Source organism: Clinocottus analis, unplaced genomic scaffold (genome assembly GCF_023055335.1).
Source record: "Clinocottus analis isolate CAN_PGR_092001 unplaced genomic scaffold, fCliAna1.0.p SCAF_5, whole genome shotgun sequence".
Classification (NCBI taxonomy): Eukaryota; Metazoa; Chordata; class Actinopteri; order Perciformes; family Cottidae; genus Clinocottus; species Clinocottus analis.
Genome location: NW_027176207.1, coordinates 7,005,932 through 7,021,829, shown reverse-complemented (window position 1 = coordinate 7,021,829; position 15,898 = coordinate 7,005,932). Strand labels below are relative to the sequence as shown.

The window sequence follows — 15,898 nt, the reverse complement described above, 5'->3', positions numbered from 1 at the left end:
CTATCATTGTCAAGGTACCATTTCCATGAGGCCCATGTCATGACCGGCTTTTGATGACTGAGCTCCATTTTCTTTCCCAACCAAACTTCATGGATGGAAACAAAGGTTACGATAGTGTAACCCTAGTTCTATAAACAAAAGCGGAGTCCTCTACTAGTCTCTATGGGTAATACAGTCCTCTAATCACAAGCCTGCATTCAGAAAACGAAAATGTGCATAACCTTAGCAGGCCAATAAAGATGTGCCCACCCAAATGCGTTCTGACGAGGTTCTTGAAGCGGTGAATCCATCAATGGGGATGAGCTGTTAGTGGGCAAATTGGCATTCGCTGAAGAGATAAAGGATGTCAAGGTGTGTGCTGCCTTTGGTGTTGTCTTGTCAGTATGTGTTCAGGTAGGCACGTCCAGATTGTCCTGCTATGCTTATGCACATTTCCAATGGCCAATTCATGCTTGGGATTTAATGAGATTATTACCCATATACTTCAAAAGAGGGCGGAGCCTGTGCAAATCAGAACCAAACTCCATCTCATTCATTTCTGATTTTCATTCTTTTTTTCTGTCCCTCTGTTCTACTCCTCTGCTTTCCTTCTCTCTGTGTTGTGTGTTAATCTCACTCACACCATTGTTGTGTCACCAGCTCGCCCTGTTGGTAAGTAAGAGCTGATCCCATTATGCATGCGTTGCTCTTCTTCATTGTTTCTGTTTTTGATCACACACGTATGCATGGATTGATGTAGCATTCCACAAACATTCATCAAACTAATATTGGACATGCATATCCACATTGTTACTATGAACCCTTGACTTTTCCGGGAAGTTTGGATTTATCACCTCACTTTTTTCAAGGGATCCAGTTAGAGTATGATTCATATTCCCTAATTCAGATACTTGAATTGAAAAGGACGTCATGGCACCCTGCTATTTAGTTGATATCATTCATTTGGATGTCCTAGCAGCTGGATGAATGACTTGTGTGATTGGAATAGTCAAGAAATAGTTAAAGAAATAACAAGGACCTACTGCATGAACCTTTTAGATTGTAGCTGAACCTTTAGTACAAGCATTTTCCTTTAAAACTAGTCATTTTATCACACGCTGAAAGTATGTGCCAATGTTTTTCTATTGAGTTATGGTTTATTTCACTTTTAACCTCAGAGGCTCCCCAGTTTGTGGTGCGACCCCGTGACCAGATTGTGGCACAAGGACGAACAGCTACCTTTCCGTGTGAGACCAGAGGCAAACCACAGCCCACTGTCTTCTGGCAGCGAGAGGGTAGCCAGGTGAGGATACTGATTTTGACAAAATGTGTGTTTTTAAATTTAACTGTATATATGTATGCATGACAGGAAATTATTTATATATCTTAAAGGCCCACCTTGCTATACAGACTTAAATTTAAATAATTGTAAATTCTGCAGCAGTTTCCAAATTTAAGTATCTAAAACGTAAAAAAAAGGCTCAAGGGTCCATCTAAAACAGTCAAACCAGGTGACAGCACAGTGTAGTTCCCTGTATACAGATAACAAAGTGGTCATTCATCAGCAATCTACCCAAGTTCATCAATCCAACCATCCATTATCAGCCGCTTATCCGGGGGTCGGGTCACAGTGGCAGCAGGCCCAGCAGGCTGACCCAGGCTTCCCTCCCACCCACAACACTTGCCAGCTCATTCTGGGGGACCCCGAGGTGTTTCCAGGCCAGCCGGGAGATATAATCCCTCCATCGTGTCCTGGGTCTTCCCTGGGGCCTCTACCCAAGTCCTACTGGCAAATTCACTTTGCAAGAAACAATGTCATGTGCAGCATTAGAGTCATTAGACATAATGAAAGCAGGCTAATGTCCTTTCCTGCCCATCAGCTTGAGGGTGCAGAAACAGACAAAGCTGATGCCTCAATTTCATGACCATGACTGCAGCAGCAGGATTATCACTCTTGCGGGTAAACCATTCAGACGTAGTAAGAAAGAGACATTGACCCACTTTTTGAACATAATTGTTGGAATATGTAAGCAAATTGAAGAATTTCTTAATTCTGTCCTAAATACAGTAGTGATTGCTTTGAAGTCTGTTGTGTTGACCAAATATGTTAATTTGACATGCATAAAATGCAGAAGGGCAACTTTGGTATTTTCAATGTAGGCCCCGTGTTCCTATGTTTATCTGTGTAAAGTGACTATTAGTGACCACAATTTTTTTAATTTGTCCAGTATTGAGTGAGAGCGTTGCTGCCAGAAACCGCTAAATAGATTGTAATGTAATCATTTTGGGCACATTCTCACTGTCAATTTACATTCACTAAAAGTCGTCAGGCTCAGATTGTGTCTGAGGACACTATGGAAATGTCCCGACAGAGAAGTAAAATGTTATTAATTTTGCTTGATCAAGTCAGTCTTTCCGCATTGGGAAAATGTTAAGACAACCAACTCTCAATTTGAGAAAGTGATATAGTAATAGTTAGAGATATAAGTGTCTATCACACAGGAAAATCCACATCTGCATGAAGTAAAACATTTGAGAAAAACATATTCTATGAAATTGACTCTTTGGGTACAACACAGATGCACATTACCTTGTTAGAGAGATTGATTTAAACTACTCAAGAGGAAGGAAGCAATTGTACAATTGAGTTGTACCTAACAATCTATTGAAAGCAGTGCATCATTTTGTGTGGCAAACAATATATACTTTATGAGCAACTCAATACTGCATTTTTACAGTATTGTACTGCAGTACAGAATGTTTTACCTTCACATCGATATTATGCTTGTCAATAAGAAATAATTGAAATAAATGTCCTTTTTAAAGGAATTGTATACGTTTGGGCTAACAAGTAAGTATGCCATGCCGTTTTCTTACATTGCTTCCCACTTTCACTCCCTGTAGGATCTTCTGTTCCCCAACCAGCCAAAACAGGGAGATAGCCGTGTTTCTGTGTCAGTGAATGGAGAGTTGACCATTTCATCTGTGCAACGCTCTGATGCTGGATATTATATCTGCCAGGCTCTCACTGTAGCAGGCAGCATCCTGGCTAAGGCCCAGCTTGAAGTAGCAGACGGTAAGGCTGGACACAGAGTGACTATTAGAGCTAATTCCGTTAAAGTATTTGATATAACAGCACCAACATGCATTAATAGCAACTATTACAAAAAAAATGCAACCAACATTTTATTGTTAAGCCTTGTTGAGTTGTTTATCTTATGCATCAGAAAACCACATGCATGGTATTGTGAATACAAAACATGCATGAGGGCAATGCTCAATATCCAGGTAATTTCACCGGAATGGAGCATTATTTGTCCCTATAGGGTATAATCTGGAAGGATTACTCTTTATATATATATATATATATATATATATATATATATATATATATATATATATATATATATATATATATATACCTTTTTACAGTTTGAAAACAATAATGACGTGTTTTCACATACGGTTTGGCAATGGAAGTACAGCGGAGTGCTTGTCAAGCTATGCAAGGGCATTAATCACCAAAGTTGATGTTCTCGATCCGAGTGCTATAAGAGGGGATCCAATACTAAGCCTGTGGACCAATATTAGGTGACCAGATGAATAAATGTATTTGGTGGAGAAACCTAGCTACAGCTATGGAAAACATGACCAGAACATGTAGGTGTCCTCGTAAATGCTTCTATACATTTGAGATCCATAACCAAAGCCAATAGTTAACACGTCACCCAATTCTGGCAACTGAAGATGCAACAACAAAATTGTTATGCTCTTAATGCACAATTTACAATGTAATAGCATTGCTAATAGTATTTAGCTTTTTTATTTGATGTATTTTCATTTTGATGCATAGTGGGCTTTTATCAACATTAAGAAAACACCTACGCTTACAGCATTGTCCAGACCTAATAATACAGTGAGTACAGCACTTGTTTGCCTACACTCAGATCGCCAAAGATGCATCTTATGTTCTGAAACCCAGTCACCCACACAATCATCTTGTTTCATTATCACCGCACAGTGGTAATGTGAATGGTCTGAAAAGATGAAAACTGTGTAAAATAAAACTGCCTCCTTGATGGAGAGACACTTTAAAAAAAAATTTCCTTTGACAAAGCTTTTAATGTCAACATTAAGTGCTGTGCCGCCGCCAGCCGGGAGCTGTGTCTGCCCTCCTCTCCATTTGTTTCTTGGCTTTTTCTCCCACACATTATTAAATTGACATCTGTTGAAGGGTTTCTGGAAAGAAAATGACTCCTGTTCTGTCACTCAGAAGAGATGGATCAATATCAAAATGTTTGGTTTCGAGCAAGAGGGAAGGGAGAAATGAGGTTGATTGATGACTATAAACGGAGAGTTGCTGTGATACCGAGTATAGTTGACGTAATGTTTCTGGCATTACTCAAGATGTGGGGTGTCCAAGAAGGTCTTGCACTGGATGTAAATTTTCTGATGGTCCATATATGAACTAGTGCTCCACTCTGGGTGTTAAGACAAATGTGTGATTGACAGGTTTATTAAATATCCAGTCATACTTGTGAGAATGGAATGTGCTATTTTTGTGTTGAATAGGTGAGTACAGGGCACTGTACTGTGAGAACAGCCGCCGTTCACTCTAAGGCACACAGACTACTGCACAAGTTTCATCGTTCAAGCTTACAGAGGATGGGTACTTGAGATTAGAAGATTTTTGTGTGTATTTCTTCCACCTGTCAACACTGAGGATGCCTGAAGTTTAAGTGGCTACTTATGTAATGGTTGAACATTTTTTACAAACAAGGACCTCAAGAGTTACCTTTCAAACCTGGTCTTATGTAATGATATTTGTAGAAAGTGATGCTTTGATGAGACACACTCGTCTTATCATCCATCCATCCATCCATTTTCTGCCGCTTATCCGGGGTCGGGTCGCGGTGGCAGCACACCCAGCAGACCGACCCAGGCTTCCCTCTCACCCGCAACATTTTCCAGCTCATTCTGGGGGACCCCGATGCGTTCCCAGGCCATCCAGGAGATATAATCGGATGCCCAGGAGGCATCCGATTAGATGTCCGAACCACCTCAGCTGACTCCTTTCGATACGGAGGAGTAGCGGCTCAACTCCAAGCTCCCTCCTGATGTCTGAGCTCCTTTCCCTATCTCTAAAGCTGAGCCCGGCCACCCTACGGAGGAAGCTCATTTCGGCCACTTGTATCCGCGACCTCGTTCTTTCGGTCACGACCCAGAGTTTGTGATAATAGGTGAGGGATGGAACGTAGACCGACCAGTAAATGGAGAGCTTCGCCTTCCGACTTAGCTCCCTCTTCACCAAAACGGACCGGTACAGCGCCTGTTTTACTGCTGCAGCCGCACCGATCCGCCTGACGATCTCTCGCTCCACCTTACCCTCACTCGTGAACAAGACCCCGAGATACTTGAACTCCTTCGCTTGGGGCAGGCATTTTGTCCCCACCTGGAGGGAGCAAGCCACTGGTTTCCGGCAGAGAACCATCACTATCAATGTTTTAATAACCAATATTTACTCAGTAGCAGGCATGCAACCAGTGGTTAAGTTTCCCAACATTCCTTTATCTGTAAACCTAATGTTAAACACTTTAGTTTGTAGCTGTGGTAAACAATCTTAATAAGCAACAATGTATGATTGCATTCATTACAGGACTACAGCTAAATTAGGAACAGCAATACATATGTTTTTTGGCTCTAATCGCGTGGGGGGTAGTAATAGCTTGATATCGAGTAGTGTTGTGTTTTTGTGAAAATGAAATGCTCGACGGTCCTTCTTTAGCCAATATAGAACCTAATGCTCAACCGAAGTTCTCCATGAAAGGCTCATTATTGCTTGTCAGCAACACCATGTAGACAATGTTCATATTGCCACATCAATGCAAACTATTGTACAGTAATCATTGGCATATCACATGTGGTTCTGCTTACTGTACCTTGACCCAGTTGCTGGAGGTACTGTGTTCCTCATTGTGCTGAAGAAGGTGTGATGAAAGATTAGGCATTGGGAAGCTGCCGTAAACACTTGTACAACTGGAGACCGACCTGATAACAGTGGAGAGCAGCAAGGAGGAAATTGGAAGCGGAGGGTAGTTACAAGGCCCAGAGAGCTTCAACACTCCAGATACTACTGTTGCTGAATGCACAACCTGTTTTCTGGATGATATACCACGCTATAAAAAGCTTTCAAAAAGATGTATCGTTGTCCTGCTTGGCATGCTAATTCAGAGTTTAGTTTTTGTGTGGCAGGGAGGGAGATGCCATGAGGGTGGAGGTATGGCCATGAGTCAGAGGAAGAAGGGAGAAGACAGGCATGAATGTGTTGAGAGGTGTTATAAAGAAGGTATGGTAATTAGCACCACGGGTGAAGCATCGTTAATCCTCACCTAGTAATTAAAGCTCAAAGGTGTGATGCAGTGCCATGAGCACACTGCCCTACTGTGGAAAAGGCTCACAAAACATCACTTCCTCTCACAACAAATCCATCAGATTGAGCCCTAACATCTTGGGCCTGCAGTCACTAATGCAATTACTGCAATCACATATTAACACCTTGTGATAAGGTCACATGTTTTTTTTTTGCCCACAAATCAGTCAAAATCTAACGGATAAGAATAGAAAGCCATTGCTACATGCCAAGACTTTGACATTAAAATCACAGGGTTCATAAATGTGCTATGAAAATAATAACACCTGTTCCTGGATTATTATCCTTAGCCCTGAAGGACCGCCCCCCACCCATCATCCGACAGGGCCCATCCAATCAAACGCAGGCGTTGGGTGGTGTGTCTCTACTTAAGTGTCAGGCATCAGGGGACCCAGAGCCCACAGTCACCTGGCGAAAGAATGGCGCCAATCTTCTTGGAAAGGATCTGCGATTTTCCCTGCTGGAGCATGGCAGCCTTCAGATCCAGAGTACCAGGGTGGGTTGTAGTGGATTACAGATAAATGAATGGACATTACATTTAGCTGATGCTTTTATCCAAATCGACTTAATTTTTTTTGCTCTGTACACCGTAGACACAGCAAGAGGAAACAATTATGGGTTAAGTGTCTTGCTCAGGGACACAACAACATGGACTAGCGGAGCCGGGGAGTGAATCACCGATCCTCTGATTGAAAGACGGGCATGCTAACCACTGAGCCACAGTCACCCCTTGCATAAGACTTAGCATGCAGCATTGTCCATATGGCATTACATTGTACTTTACGTTTAAGTACTGTTAATTGAAGTACTGATAATAACAGGATAACTCCATAGTTATGGCCATTTGGATCTTATTTTTGTAATTAATTCGATTGAGTGCATACTGATAACTATCAGCATATTGGTGAGAACTGGAAACAGTGAATCTTAAGCTTTTTCCCTGATCCTTTTTTTCTGTACCTGAAGTGTTCAACCAAATTTTAGCAATCATGTTTCAATGAGAACATTTCAAACAGGTCCCAAGGATTAATTACTAAAAACAAAGGATTATCATTTACTCTTTGAGGAAATAATTCATCCCAAATTTAAAAATAAAGTTATTTTGCACTCAGTACAGTGCAATGCATTTCATCTTCTTCAATTGGACGGGGTCCTATTTATGTTTCATTATTTTTGATGACCTTCCTCCACTGCACTGTCAATAGAAACAGCTATAGAAAGGAAATAGCTATATTGTACATACATAGATACACACACACAAACACACAAGTTCTGTTTCATGTTTGTTCTTCTATTGCATGTGATAGACAAAAGAAAAATTCTCTCATCTGCCGGCTAATGTCAGCTAAATGTAATTCACATGGACAAGTGCAGTCTGGTTGCTTTGAAAAGATGAATAGCGAGTATTGATTTTTATAAGTTGTTAAATGCTGCTATTTAGTTCAAATCTCTGAGGCAGCAGTTACACTCAAGGACAGGGACAAGCGAGTGGTCTAAAGGGGCTGATATAATGGAGAAAGTTCAATATACAATGTCCTGTCACAGTGTCAAAGTGCTCTTCTTGTGTCACTCCCTCTTCTCCTCTCTCTTGAGAGATAGCATAGTTGTGAGTGGTAAAGCACTGCCAATATATAATAAATTGTCATATCTCTTATTCCCCACGTCAGCACGGATGATGATAATGTTGATGGCTCTGGGAATAGAGGGTGACTATTATTGGAGGAAATCAATTAAGGAAATTAATGTAAGCTCTTACTGGGCTCTTTTTTCATTGGCCGGTGTTAAAGTTTCCTCATCCACTCTCCGACTTTTCTTGAGCCAAATGCAGGCCAGTGGAGGTTAATGCATTTCTACTGTACTACTCGCTGTGAAGCTCCTTCAAAAGCCCAGAGTGAAGTCAGAGCTTGTAGAAACCATCTGGGATCAGACTTACACAGACTATTGGACTCAGTTTAACAGAGAAACCAAGCACAGTCTGACAACTATATAATTTGATAAAGCTCTTTTCTATATACGGCATATTAGAGAGGAAATTTTCATGGGTCAAGTTCATAGAGATTGCTTCACCTAATTCTTTAGTTTTTATTTCAAATTTAGTCTCTGTGACAACTGTTAAAGTTGTTATGATTGAGATGCAGATGGTGGCTTGTTTTAGCCTGAAGGATAATATCATGATCTGTCTTCCTTAGCTGTCTGATCTGGGCTTGTACACCTGTGTTGCTACCAGCTCCAGTGGAGAAACATCATGGAGTGCCTACTTGGATGTCAGAGGTCTGCTTCAGAAGAAATAATTAAGATAAAAAATTAACACATTTGTATGCAAGATATGCTTTGCTATTGCAGGTATTCATTTTGTCTCTCTCTACATTTCCATCTTTGTCAGACTCCACTGACCTCTTAGACTTAATGCCGCGCAACGCGACAGCCCTCCAACTGCCGCCCTCCAAGCCAGGGGTCACGGATGTTACCAAGAGCAGTATCTCGTTGTCATGGGAACCGGGGCCAGAGGCGGGCTCCCCAGTGTCCTCCTATGTCATTGAGGCCTTTGGGTATGTCTGTGACCTATGTCCTCCAGCTACATTTAGTGACCCCAAACTTTCATGGCCATTGTGGCAGTTTCCGAGGGCATTCAATCAAGCCAGGGCAGTTTCAAGCAGAATATTCTGAATGGCTTACAATTATTTGGAAAATATTTCTTAAAATTCGGGTATTTTAAATTGAATGCTAAATATTTGGCAAATAAAAGCTCAGTTTAAGCTGAGAACGATTGACACGTGAGAGCTTTTGTTATTTCTTTACAAACTAGTTGACTAAAAGAATGGACTTCAAAGGCTTAGCGTTTCATGATTGTTATCCTGATTACTCTTTTTTGAGGATGACAGGACATTTTTCAAAAGATTACACAAGTGAATATGCCATGTCATTACTGTTTGAGATGTTTTCTCACAGTTTCTTGGAACACGCCCAACTAGTATCGCCCTGAATATACTGTCTAGACTAGTTCTGATTCTTTATATTTAATTCAATTTACTCATGCTCTTTCTACAGCCAGTCAGTGAGTAACAGCTGGCAGACGGTGGCAGACCATGTGAAGACCACTGAGTTCACAGTCAAGGACCTGCGACCCAATACTGTCTACCTGTTCATCATCAGGGCAGTCAATGCTCAAGGGCTCGGGGACCCCAGCCCCATGTCTGAGCCAGTCCGGACTCAAGGTACAAAAATAAATGTATTGTAATTCATTCTTATATCTACGCATCAATATTCCTCTCTACATTTCTGAATTTCTTTCTGTTTCCTAGACATAAGTCCCACGGCGCAAGGAGTGGATCATCGCCGCGTGCAGAAGGAGTTGGGAGACGTGGTAGTCAGCATGCATAACCCTGTGGTCCTGAGCTCCACTTCAGTGCAAGTCACATGGACTGTGAGTACTTGTATAACTTAATCATGGTAGTTTTACCTTCAGAGCAGCAAAACATATCTTACCGAGGCTTTTGGGAACGTTATACTTGGCATGTCACTATGTTTGGATTAGTTTGCTCCCACACAGAGTAAATTGTCTGAGGGATGGCCACACATTTATAGTCTAAGCAGCTGGTGCTCCATCAATTTAAAATGGTTTGAGGTGATGCTGGTATCAAGACTAATGTTTCTATTTAGGACAAATACATCACCATTAAGTGCTACATGTGTCACTTCTGGAGGCAGTTTAAAGTCAGTCCTCAATCTTAGAAATGTTTTTTTTTGTCAGTTAGCAAGGTGCCCCGACAACTGCTGCTGTAGGCATAGAGAGAACGGGTTTAAACTAGTCTGCTATGTTGTTCTTGGCTGCACAACAACCTTGTATGCTGCTTGCAGACTTACAGTGAAAGGAAGAACCTGCCTTTGAGGCCCCTTCGAATAAGTCTGCGGATGTTACGCGACCCGGCTCCATTTGCAAGAAACACAGTCAGTCGTTACCGAATGTCAAGTAAATGTGTCTGTTGGATATGTTAGATATATTGTGCTTGTCCTGTAGGAACAGTTGCACAAATGTGCTTTACCCATTTCATATTTCAGTGAACTTTAATTGGACAATCTGCTACTCAACTAAATGTCAGGTGACAAAACAAAGATGCCAAACAAAGTGTCACTAGTTGTAAGCATAACCCTTATTCTCGACCACATCTTGATTTATCTTTTAAGACTATTGGAAAGTAAACAGATAGGTGGGTAATTTATTTAGATGCATGGCCTTAAACCACATCAATTATTTTTCCAGCAACAGAGATAAACAAACACATAAGTGGCACTACATCTTATCTCCATAAGGCTTTTAGATTCTCAAATCATTCTGTTAATGACATGCTGACTGAGGCTGGAGAGAGGAAGAGACCGAGAGAAGAAAAGAGATCCATCCTAATCTATTTTGACTAGCCTGATGATAAACAGCTGCTTTATATCACTTGTAAAAGCCTTTCCTTGCTTCTGCTCTTGTTAACAAGCCATTACTATGAGATGTTTGTTACATATTTTACTTCTCTCCTGAAATGGACCAGCAAAAAAAAGAAGTCAAACTGTTTTGATCCAATATTTTGAGTCCAAATTGTGCAAAAGGTCTGACTCAGGGGTGTTCAGCTTTGTCAAATAGACTACAACTCTCTTTATGTGGTTGCTGGCTCCTTTGCTGCTAATTAAACTGTATGATTAACTAAGCGTGCATTGTTACTGACAGAGGACACTAACGGAATGCTGATCCACAGGTCCAAAGCAGTTTACACACAGATGTACGCCACCTCCCACATCATTACCGTACAGCATGTCTTCATTGGACTCTCTCTCCCCCTTTTCCTTCCAGGTTGAAAATCCATCCCAGTTTATTCAAGGCTACCGGGTTCTGTACCGGCAGACGTCAGGGCTACCCTCCCCAGGGCCGTGGCAGATGCAGGACTTGAAGGTTGCCTCGGAGAGAGACATGACTCTCTCGAGTTTGAAGAAAGGCATCGTCTATGAGATTAAAGTGCGGCCATACTTCAATGAGTTCCAGGGTGCAGACAGTGAATCCATGACAGCACGCACCATGGAAGAAGGTAAGCGACAAATTAATTCACATTTCTGACAGAAATCAATTTCTCTGCTGATTTTATGTTGCAAAGAAATATACGATTGAGTTACATGCAGAGATGCTCTTGTGTAAATGGTTCTACCTAGTTTTAAATTTAGTTGCATCTAGTAATGGCCTCATGACGAGATAGTAATGGATAATGGCATTTCATGTTCACCCACCCACACGCGCACACTGCTGAAGCAGTATGTCCCCTGCGTAGGAAAACAGGTTTACCAGACAGCGCAGTGGGGGTCCGTGACAAGCCTGAGCCTCTGTGGGTTGGTGGGCAGAAGGGGAGGGCACCAACTGTCTCCTTTGACATAAGCTAAACTCTCTCTGCTCCTCAGTGGACCCCTGCTGTCTTGTCTCCGTCACACACCAACCCGAGCTGCTTGACATGACACCCCCATCCTCCTCTCCTCCTTTATCAACCTAAACACACACACACACACTCCAATGTATTGGTGTTAACACTTATTGGTCTGGTCCTCTTCTTGATTTGCTACTGGTTCTTCTTAGGTTAAGGTGTTCAAATGAATTTAACATCAAATCATTTGTTGCATACTTTGTTGGGAAAACGAACAACTTGTAGTATAATTAGATTATTAATTATAGCTTAATCTGTGACAGGAGTACCTCAATCAAATCTAAACATGTTTTTTTATTTCAGTGACACTTTCCCTTTTCATTATCTTAGATGTCCACAATGGCTAGAAATCATCTGGTAAAGACACACCTTTTTACACCAGGACCTGCCGAAAAATCATCACATTTTGAAGTTGTTTTTAGTATCAATGTAATCCAGTCATATGTCTTTATTTGTATCTGTATGGGTACATTGGAAATATTAACTGCTATGTGCTTTTTTGGCATACCTTTAATGGTGCCAGTTTGCCAAAATGTCTACAAAAAAAGCAAAAAATAGAGGTCCTCTTAATAGCTGTTTCTTAGTTCTAATGGTGCTATTGGATAACACTCGAGCAACTCTCATAAAAACTAAACAAACTCCCCCCACTGATGAGGACTATTTCATAAGGTTTTAAACTCAGAAAATGCTGGGCCTTGAGATGGGATTCTCAAACTACCATTTGCAAGGTCGGGAATGACGTTACATGCTTTCTGTATTTCATAAACGCTGTGTTCTGCCTGCTGACTGGGCATGGGACCTCTTGATGAAGTTTACGGCATTCATGTGCCCTACAAGCTGCACTGTATGGACCATAACTTGTACTGAACTGAGAGCAGGTTATTATAAGGTCATTACTGCATCTTCCTCACAGAAGGATAAGGATGGCTATGAACAGGGGCTACAAAGGGAAATTCCTGTCGCTATAGTCTAATTAAAATGGCCACACAGGAGCACTAGAATCTTTGTCGACTGGGGCACATGCTGTTGTAACTTGGGATCCTGGAAACCAGACATCGTGGTACAGAAAATTGGTTTGATCTGCTGATACTCTCGAGACCGGAATCATGGTGCTCTGCAGAATTATGAGCATAACACTCGATCCATCAAAGGCAGATTAGGAAATACTAGCAAAGGGCGTTTCAGGTTGTCTTGGAGGTCAAAAGAGCTGATGTCTCACTCTGCAATCTCAATCATCCATTATATTTTTAGGGGTTCCATCATTACCGATACCAAATCAAAGAGAATGCAATGGTGTAGATACGCAACAAAGGTCTTAATACATATATATATATATATATATATATATATATATATATATATATATATATATATATATATATATATATACAGAGAGAGAGAGAGAGAGAGAGAGAGAGAGAGAGAGAGAAAGAGAGAGAGAGAGAGAGAGAGAGAGAGAGAGAGCCTGGCAAGTTCAGCATCCTGTATGGAATAGTAGTCCCTGGTCTTATGCTAAATGCAGTCTATTTTAGTAAAAACTGAAATGTTGGAGACTTTGGAGTTATGATTGCTTTAAATAACTCTCTCGTTACTGTGTCCATCCGTTTTAATATAGGTATTAGTCAGATTATTAAGAGTGCATAACCTTTGACCTTTTCTGCTGATCTGGCCATTTATTGTGACGTTATCCTGAGTCATTACTGGTATTGTAGTCATTATTCATCCTCGGGGATTGTTCTTGTACATAGAACTACACTTAATGCTTCCTGTCTTTCCCTAATGTAAACCTTTAACAGGCTGTGCAAGATCTATCAGTTTGCGGGAACCACAGAAGTCATATTTGGAAAACAGTAGCTTGCTTGTTTGATGGTGCACTCACATTTGCTCACCAAAATATGTATATATTTAAAGTTTTCCCAAAATTTGGCATGATTGTAGTTTAAACTGTGTAAAACTGATTACATATCTCTTTTATATCTATACAAGAGTTGTGTATCTTTGTACAATGTTTTGGGAAAATCAAATCAAGATAACAAAAAATTAACCTCCTGTGTAAAGTATTTTAAACTGAACAATGATCCCAGACAGATGGCAGTTTACGCTCTATTGGATGTTTTAGATCTTATTGTTTGATTTTTGTATATGTGTTTTTCCCTCAATTGATTTATGATTGAGATTTGATTTTGTGAAATTTGGCCCACAAAGATGATGTGTTACCAAAAAAATTATCAGCCAGAGAGTCCCACAGAATATCTTGTTTTTTTCCGGAACTTACTTACACTACTGTCCACCAGCATCCTGGAGTTTGTTTTAAGCAAATATTATTCGTGGCCATGCCTAATGATATCTCAACATAAATATGTTGTATACGTGTAGGAACTTACATTTGGCTGTCAATAAATGAGTCAGTTTTCTTTCTGAATGGTAGAATTATCACTATTTTGTGACAGTACATCTGCATGAGTTTGTTTAACAGCAATTGCCTCGAAAAGTCAATACAGTCCAAATAGCTGAATATAGATATCCTCAAACTGGGTTGAGTCAATTTGTTGAATGCAATATAAATAAAGTGCCTCTCATATGGCAGATTTAAATCTTTTGTACTGCCAAGCTGTCAACTATTTTTGCCGACATGCCATATCTCTTTTAAGCACAAGTTAAATCATTCAGGGAGCTTTGTTTCACATTTTCAATTAAAAAAAACATTGTTTTGCCATCATTTATTATATGAGTTTACTGAGCCAGATGTTTAGAGCATCCCAGATGTCAGAAGACTGGCAGAGACACTTTTTCTCCGACTCCTAATATGGCCTGGCTTCATTGATCTAAACACAATCACAGCTTGTTTCTCACTGAGGCCATGTGCACATGTTCATTGCTCTTTTCTCTGACCATTACCAGAACTAATCCCATCTGGAGAAGTCATATTGCTCTCTGGCCAGGTGGCAAACAAGACAATCCCATCATGGCCCACCTGCTTTGGCTCAGTGCTTTGCTTACATGAACCCACTGCAGATAGCTTTATTATTTTCAGTTCCTTAATTGGGTTCAGAGTAGTTATTTCATTCACTCGGTCAGAACATAATGATAGTTTTAATGGGAATCATGAGGAATTGTGTACCCTGAGTGGTTGTGTAGTCCGTTCAGTGAGAGATGATGATTTGTTCAGTTGCATGGACATGGTGTTTGCTTCCTGCTGCCTGCAGTCTCTTTAAATCAAATTGGCAATCTGTCCATGCAGGTTATCAGGCCAGTTTGGTACATTTAAAAAATAAAAAAAAGATCCATTAAAGAGAGAGTTTGGCACCATGAGGCAACATATTTCTGTGGACAAGCCATCTCAGAATTCTCATTAGTGGACATAGAGACTGACCATTTTCATTAGGATGTGATATGCAAAATTGAATACAGCTACTTTTAATGCATTTACATGTGTTCATTATGGTTCTAGTCCATTATGGTAATAATGTTAGCTGGTTGGCTTAGCCATTATTCTTTCCTGAAACAAATTCCGCTCATATCAGAACTTGCCGTCTTGGAATGTTATTGTATGTGCAATTAGTAGAGCGCAATTGTGTATTGTTGAAACTTCCAGTGCAACCCCCCTCCAAAGAAACCTTTCATTTCATTAAGTTAGGACATTGAGATGAAGTGCTCTGGTAGCCATCTGCCACACTGGCTTAGAACATGTTTGGTTGTATGGCTTGCAAACAACCAAACATGTTGACAATAATATAATATATGCTAAATTCATTAATTCTTTTTAATGTATTTCCCTTGTTTCTTTAATCTATTGACTCCCCACCTTTACCCATCAGCCCCTGGTGCGCCTCCGCAACAAGTGACAGTGTTGACAGTCGGCAGCTATAACAGCACGTCCATCAGCGTGTCATGGGACCCTCCTCCCTCCGACCAACAGAACGGCATCATCCAGGAGTACAAGGTGTGATCAAACTCTACACCTTCTAAGCTTAATTGAATATTTTAGTAATGTACTGTACCTTATAATGCAGTCTGTCTGTCGTGTGTGTCTCTT

The 15,898-nt window shown here is 40.7% G+C and overlaps 1 protein-coding gene across 3 annotated transcripts in view; it reads left to right on the top strand.

Annotated features, from left to right (window-relative positions):
* The window catches only part of LOC137802228 (roundabout homolog 2-like), an 81,962-nt gene that overhangs the window by 53,326 nt on the left and 12,738 nt on the right, over positions 1–15,898 (top strand). For all 3 annotated transcript variants that reach the window (XM_068599935.1, XM_068599934.1, XM_068599936.1), the window contains 9 exons: positions 1,158–1,282; positions 2,884–3,055; positions 6,700–6,905; positions 8,599–8,680; positions 8,793–8,958; positions 9,458–9,624; positions 9,712–9,833; positions 11,247–11,478; positions 15,681–15,805. In XM_068599935.1, coding sequence (XP_068456036.1) covers positions 1,158–1,282; positions 2,884–3,055; positions 6,700–6,905; positions 8,599–8,680; positions 8,793–8,958; positions 9,458–9,624; positions 9,712–9,833; positions 11,247–11,478; positions 15,681–15,805 — 1,397 coding nt within the window. The remainder of the gene's footprint in view (positions 1–1,157; positions 1,283–2,883; positions 3,056–6,699; positions 6,906–8,598; positions 8,681–8,792; positions 8,959–9,457; positions 9,625–9,711; positions 9,834–11,246; positions 11,479–15,680; positions 15,806–15,898) is intronic.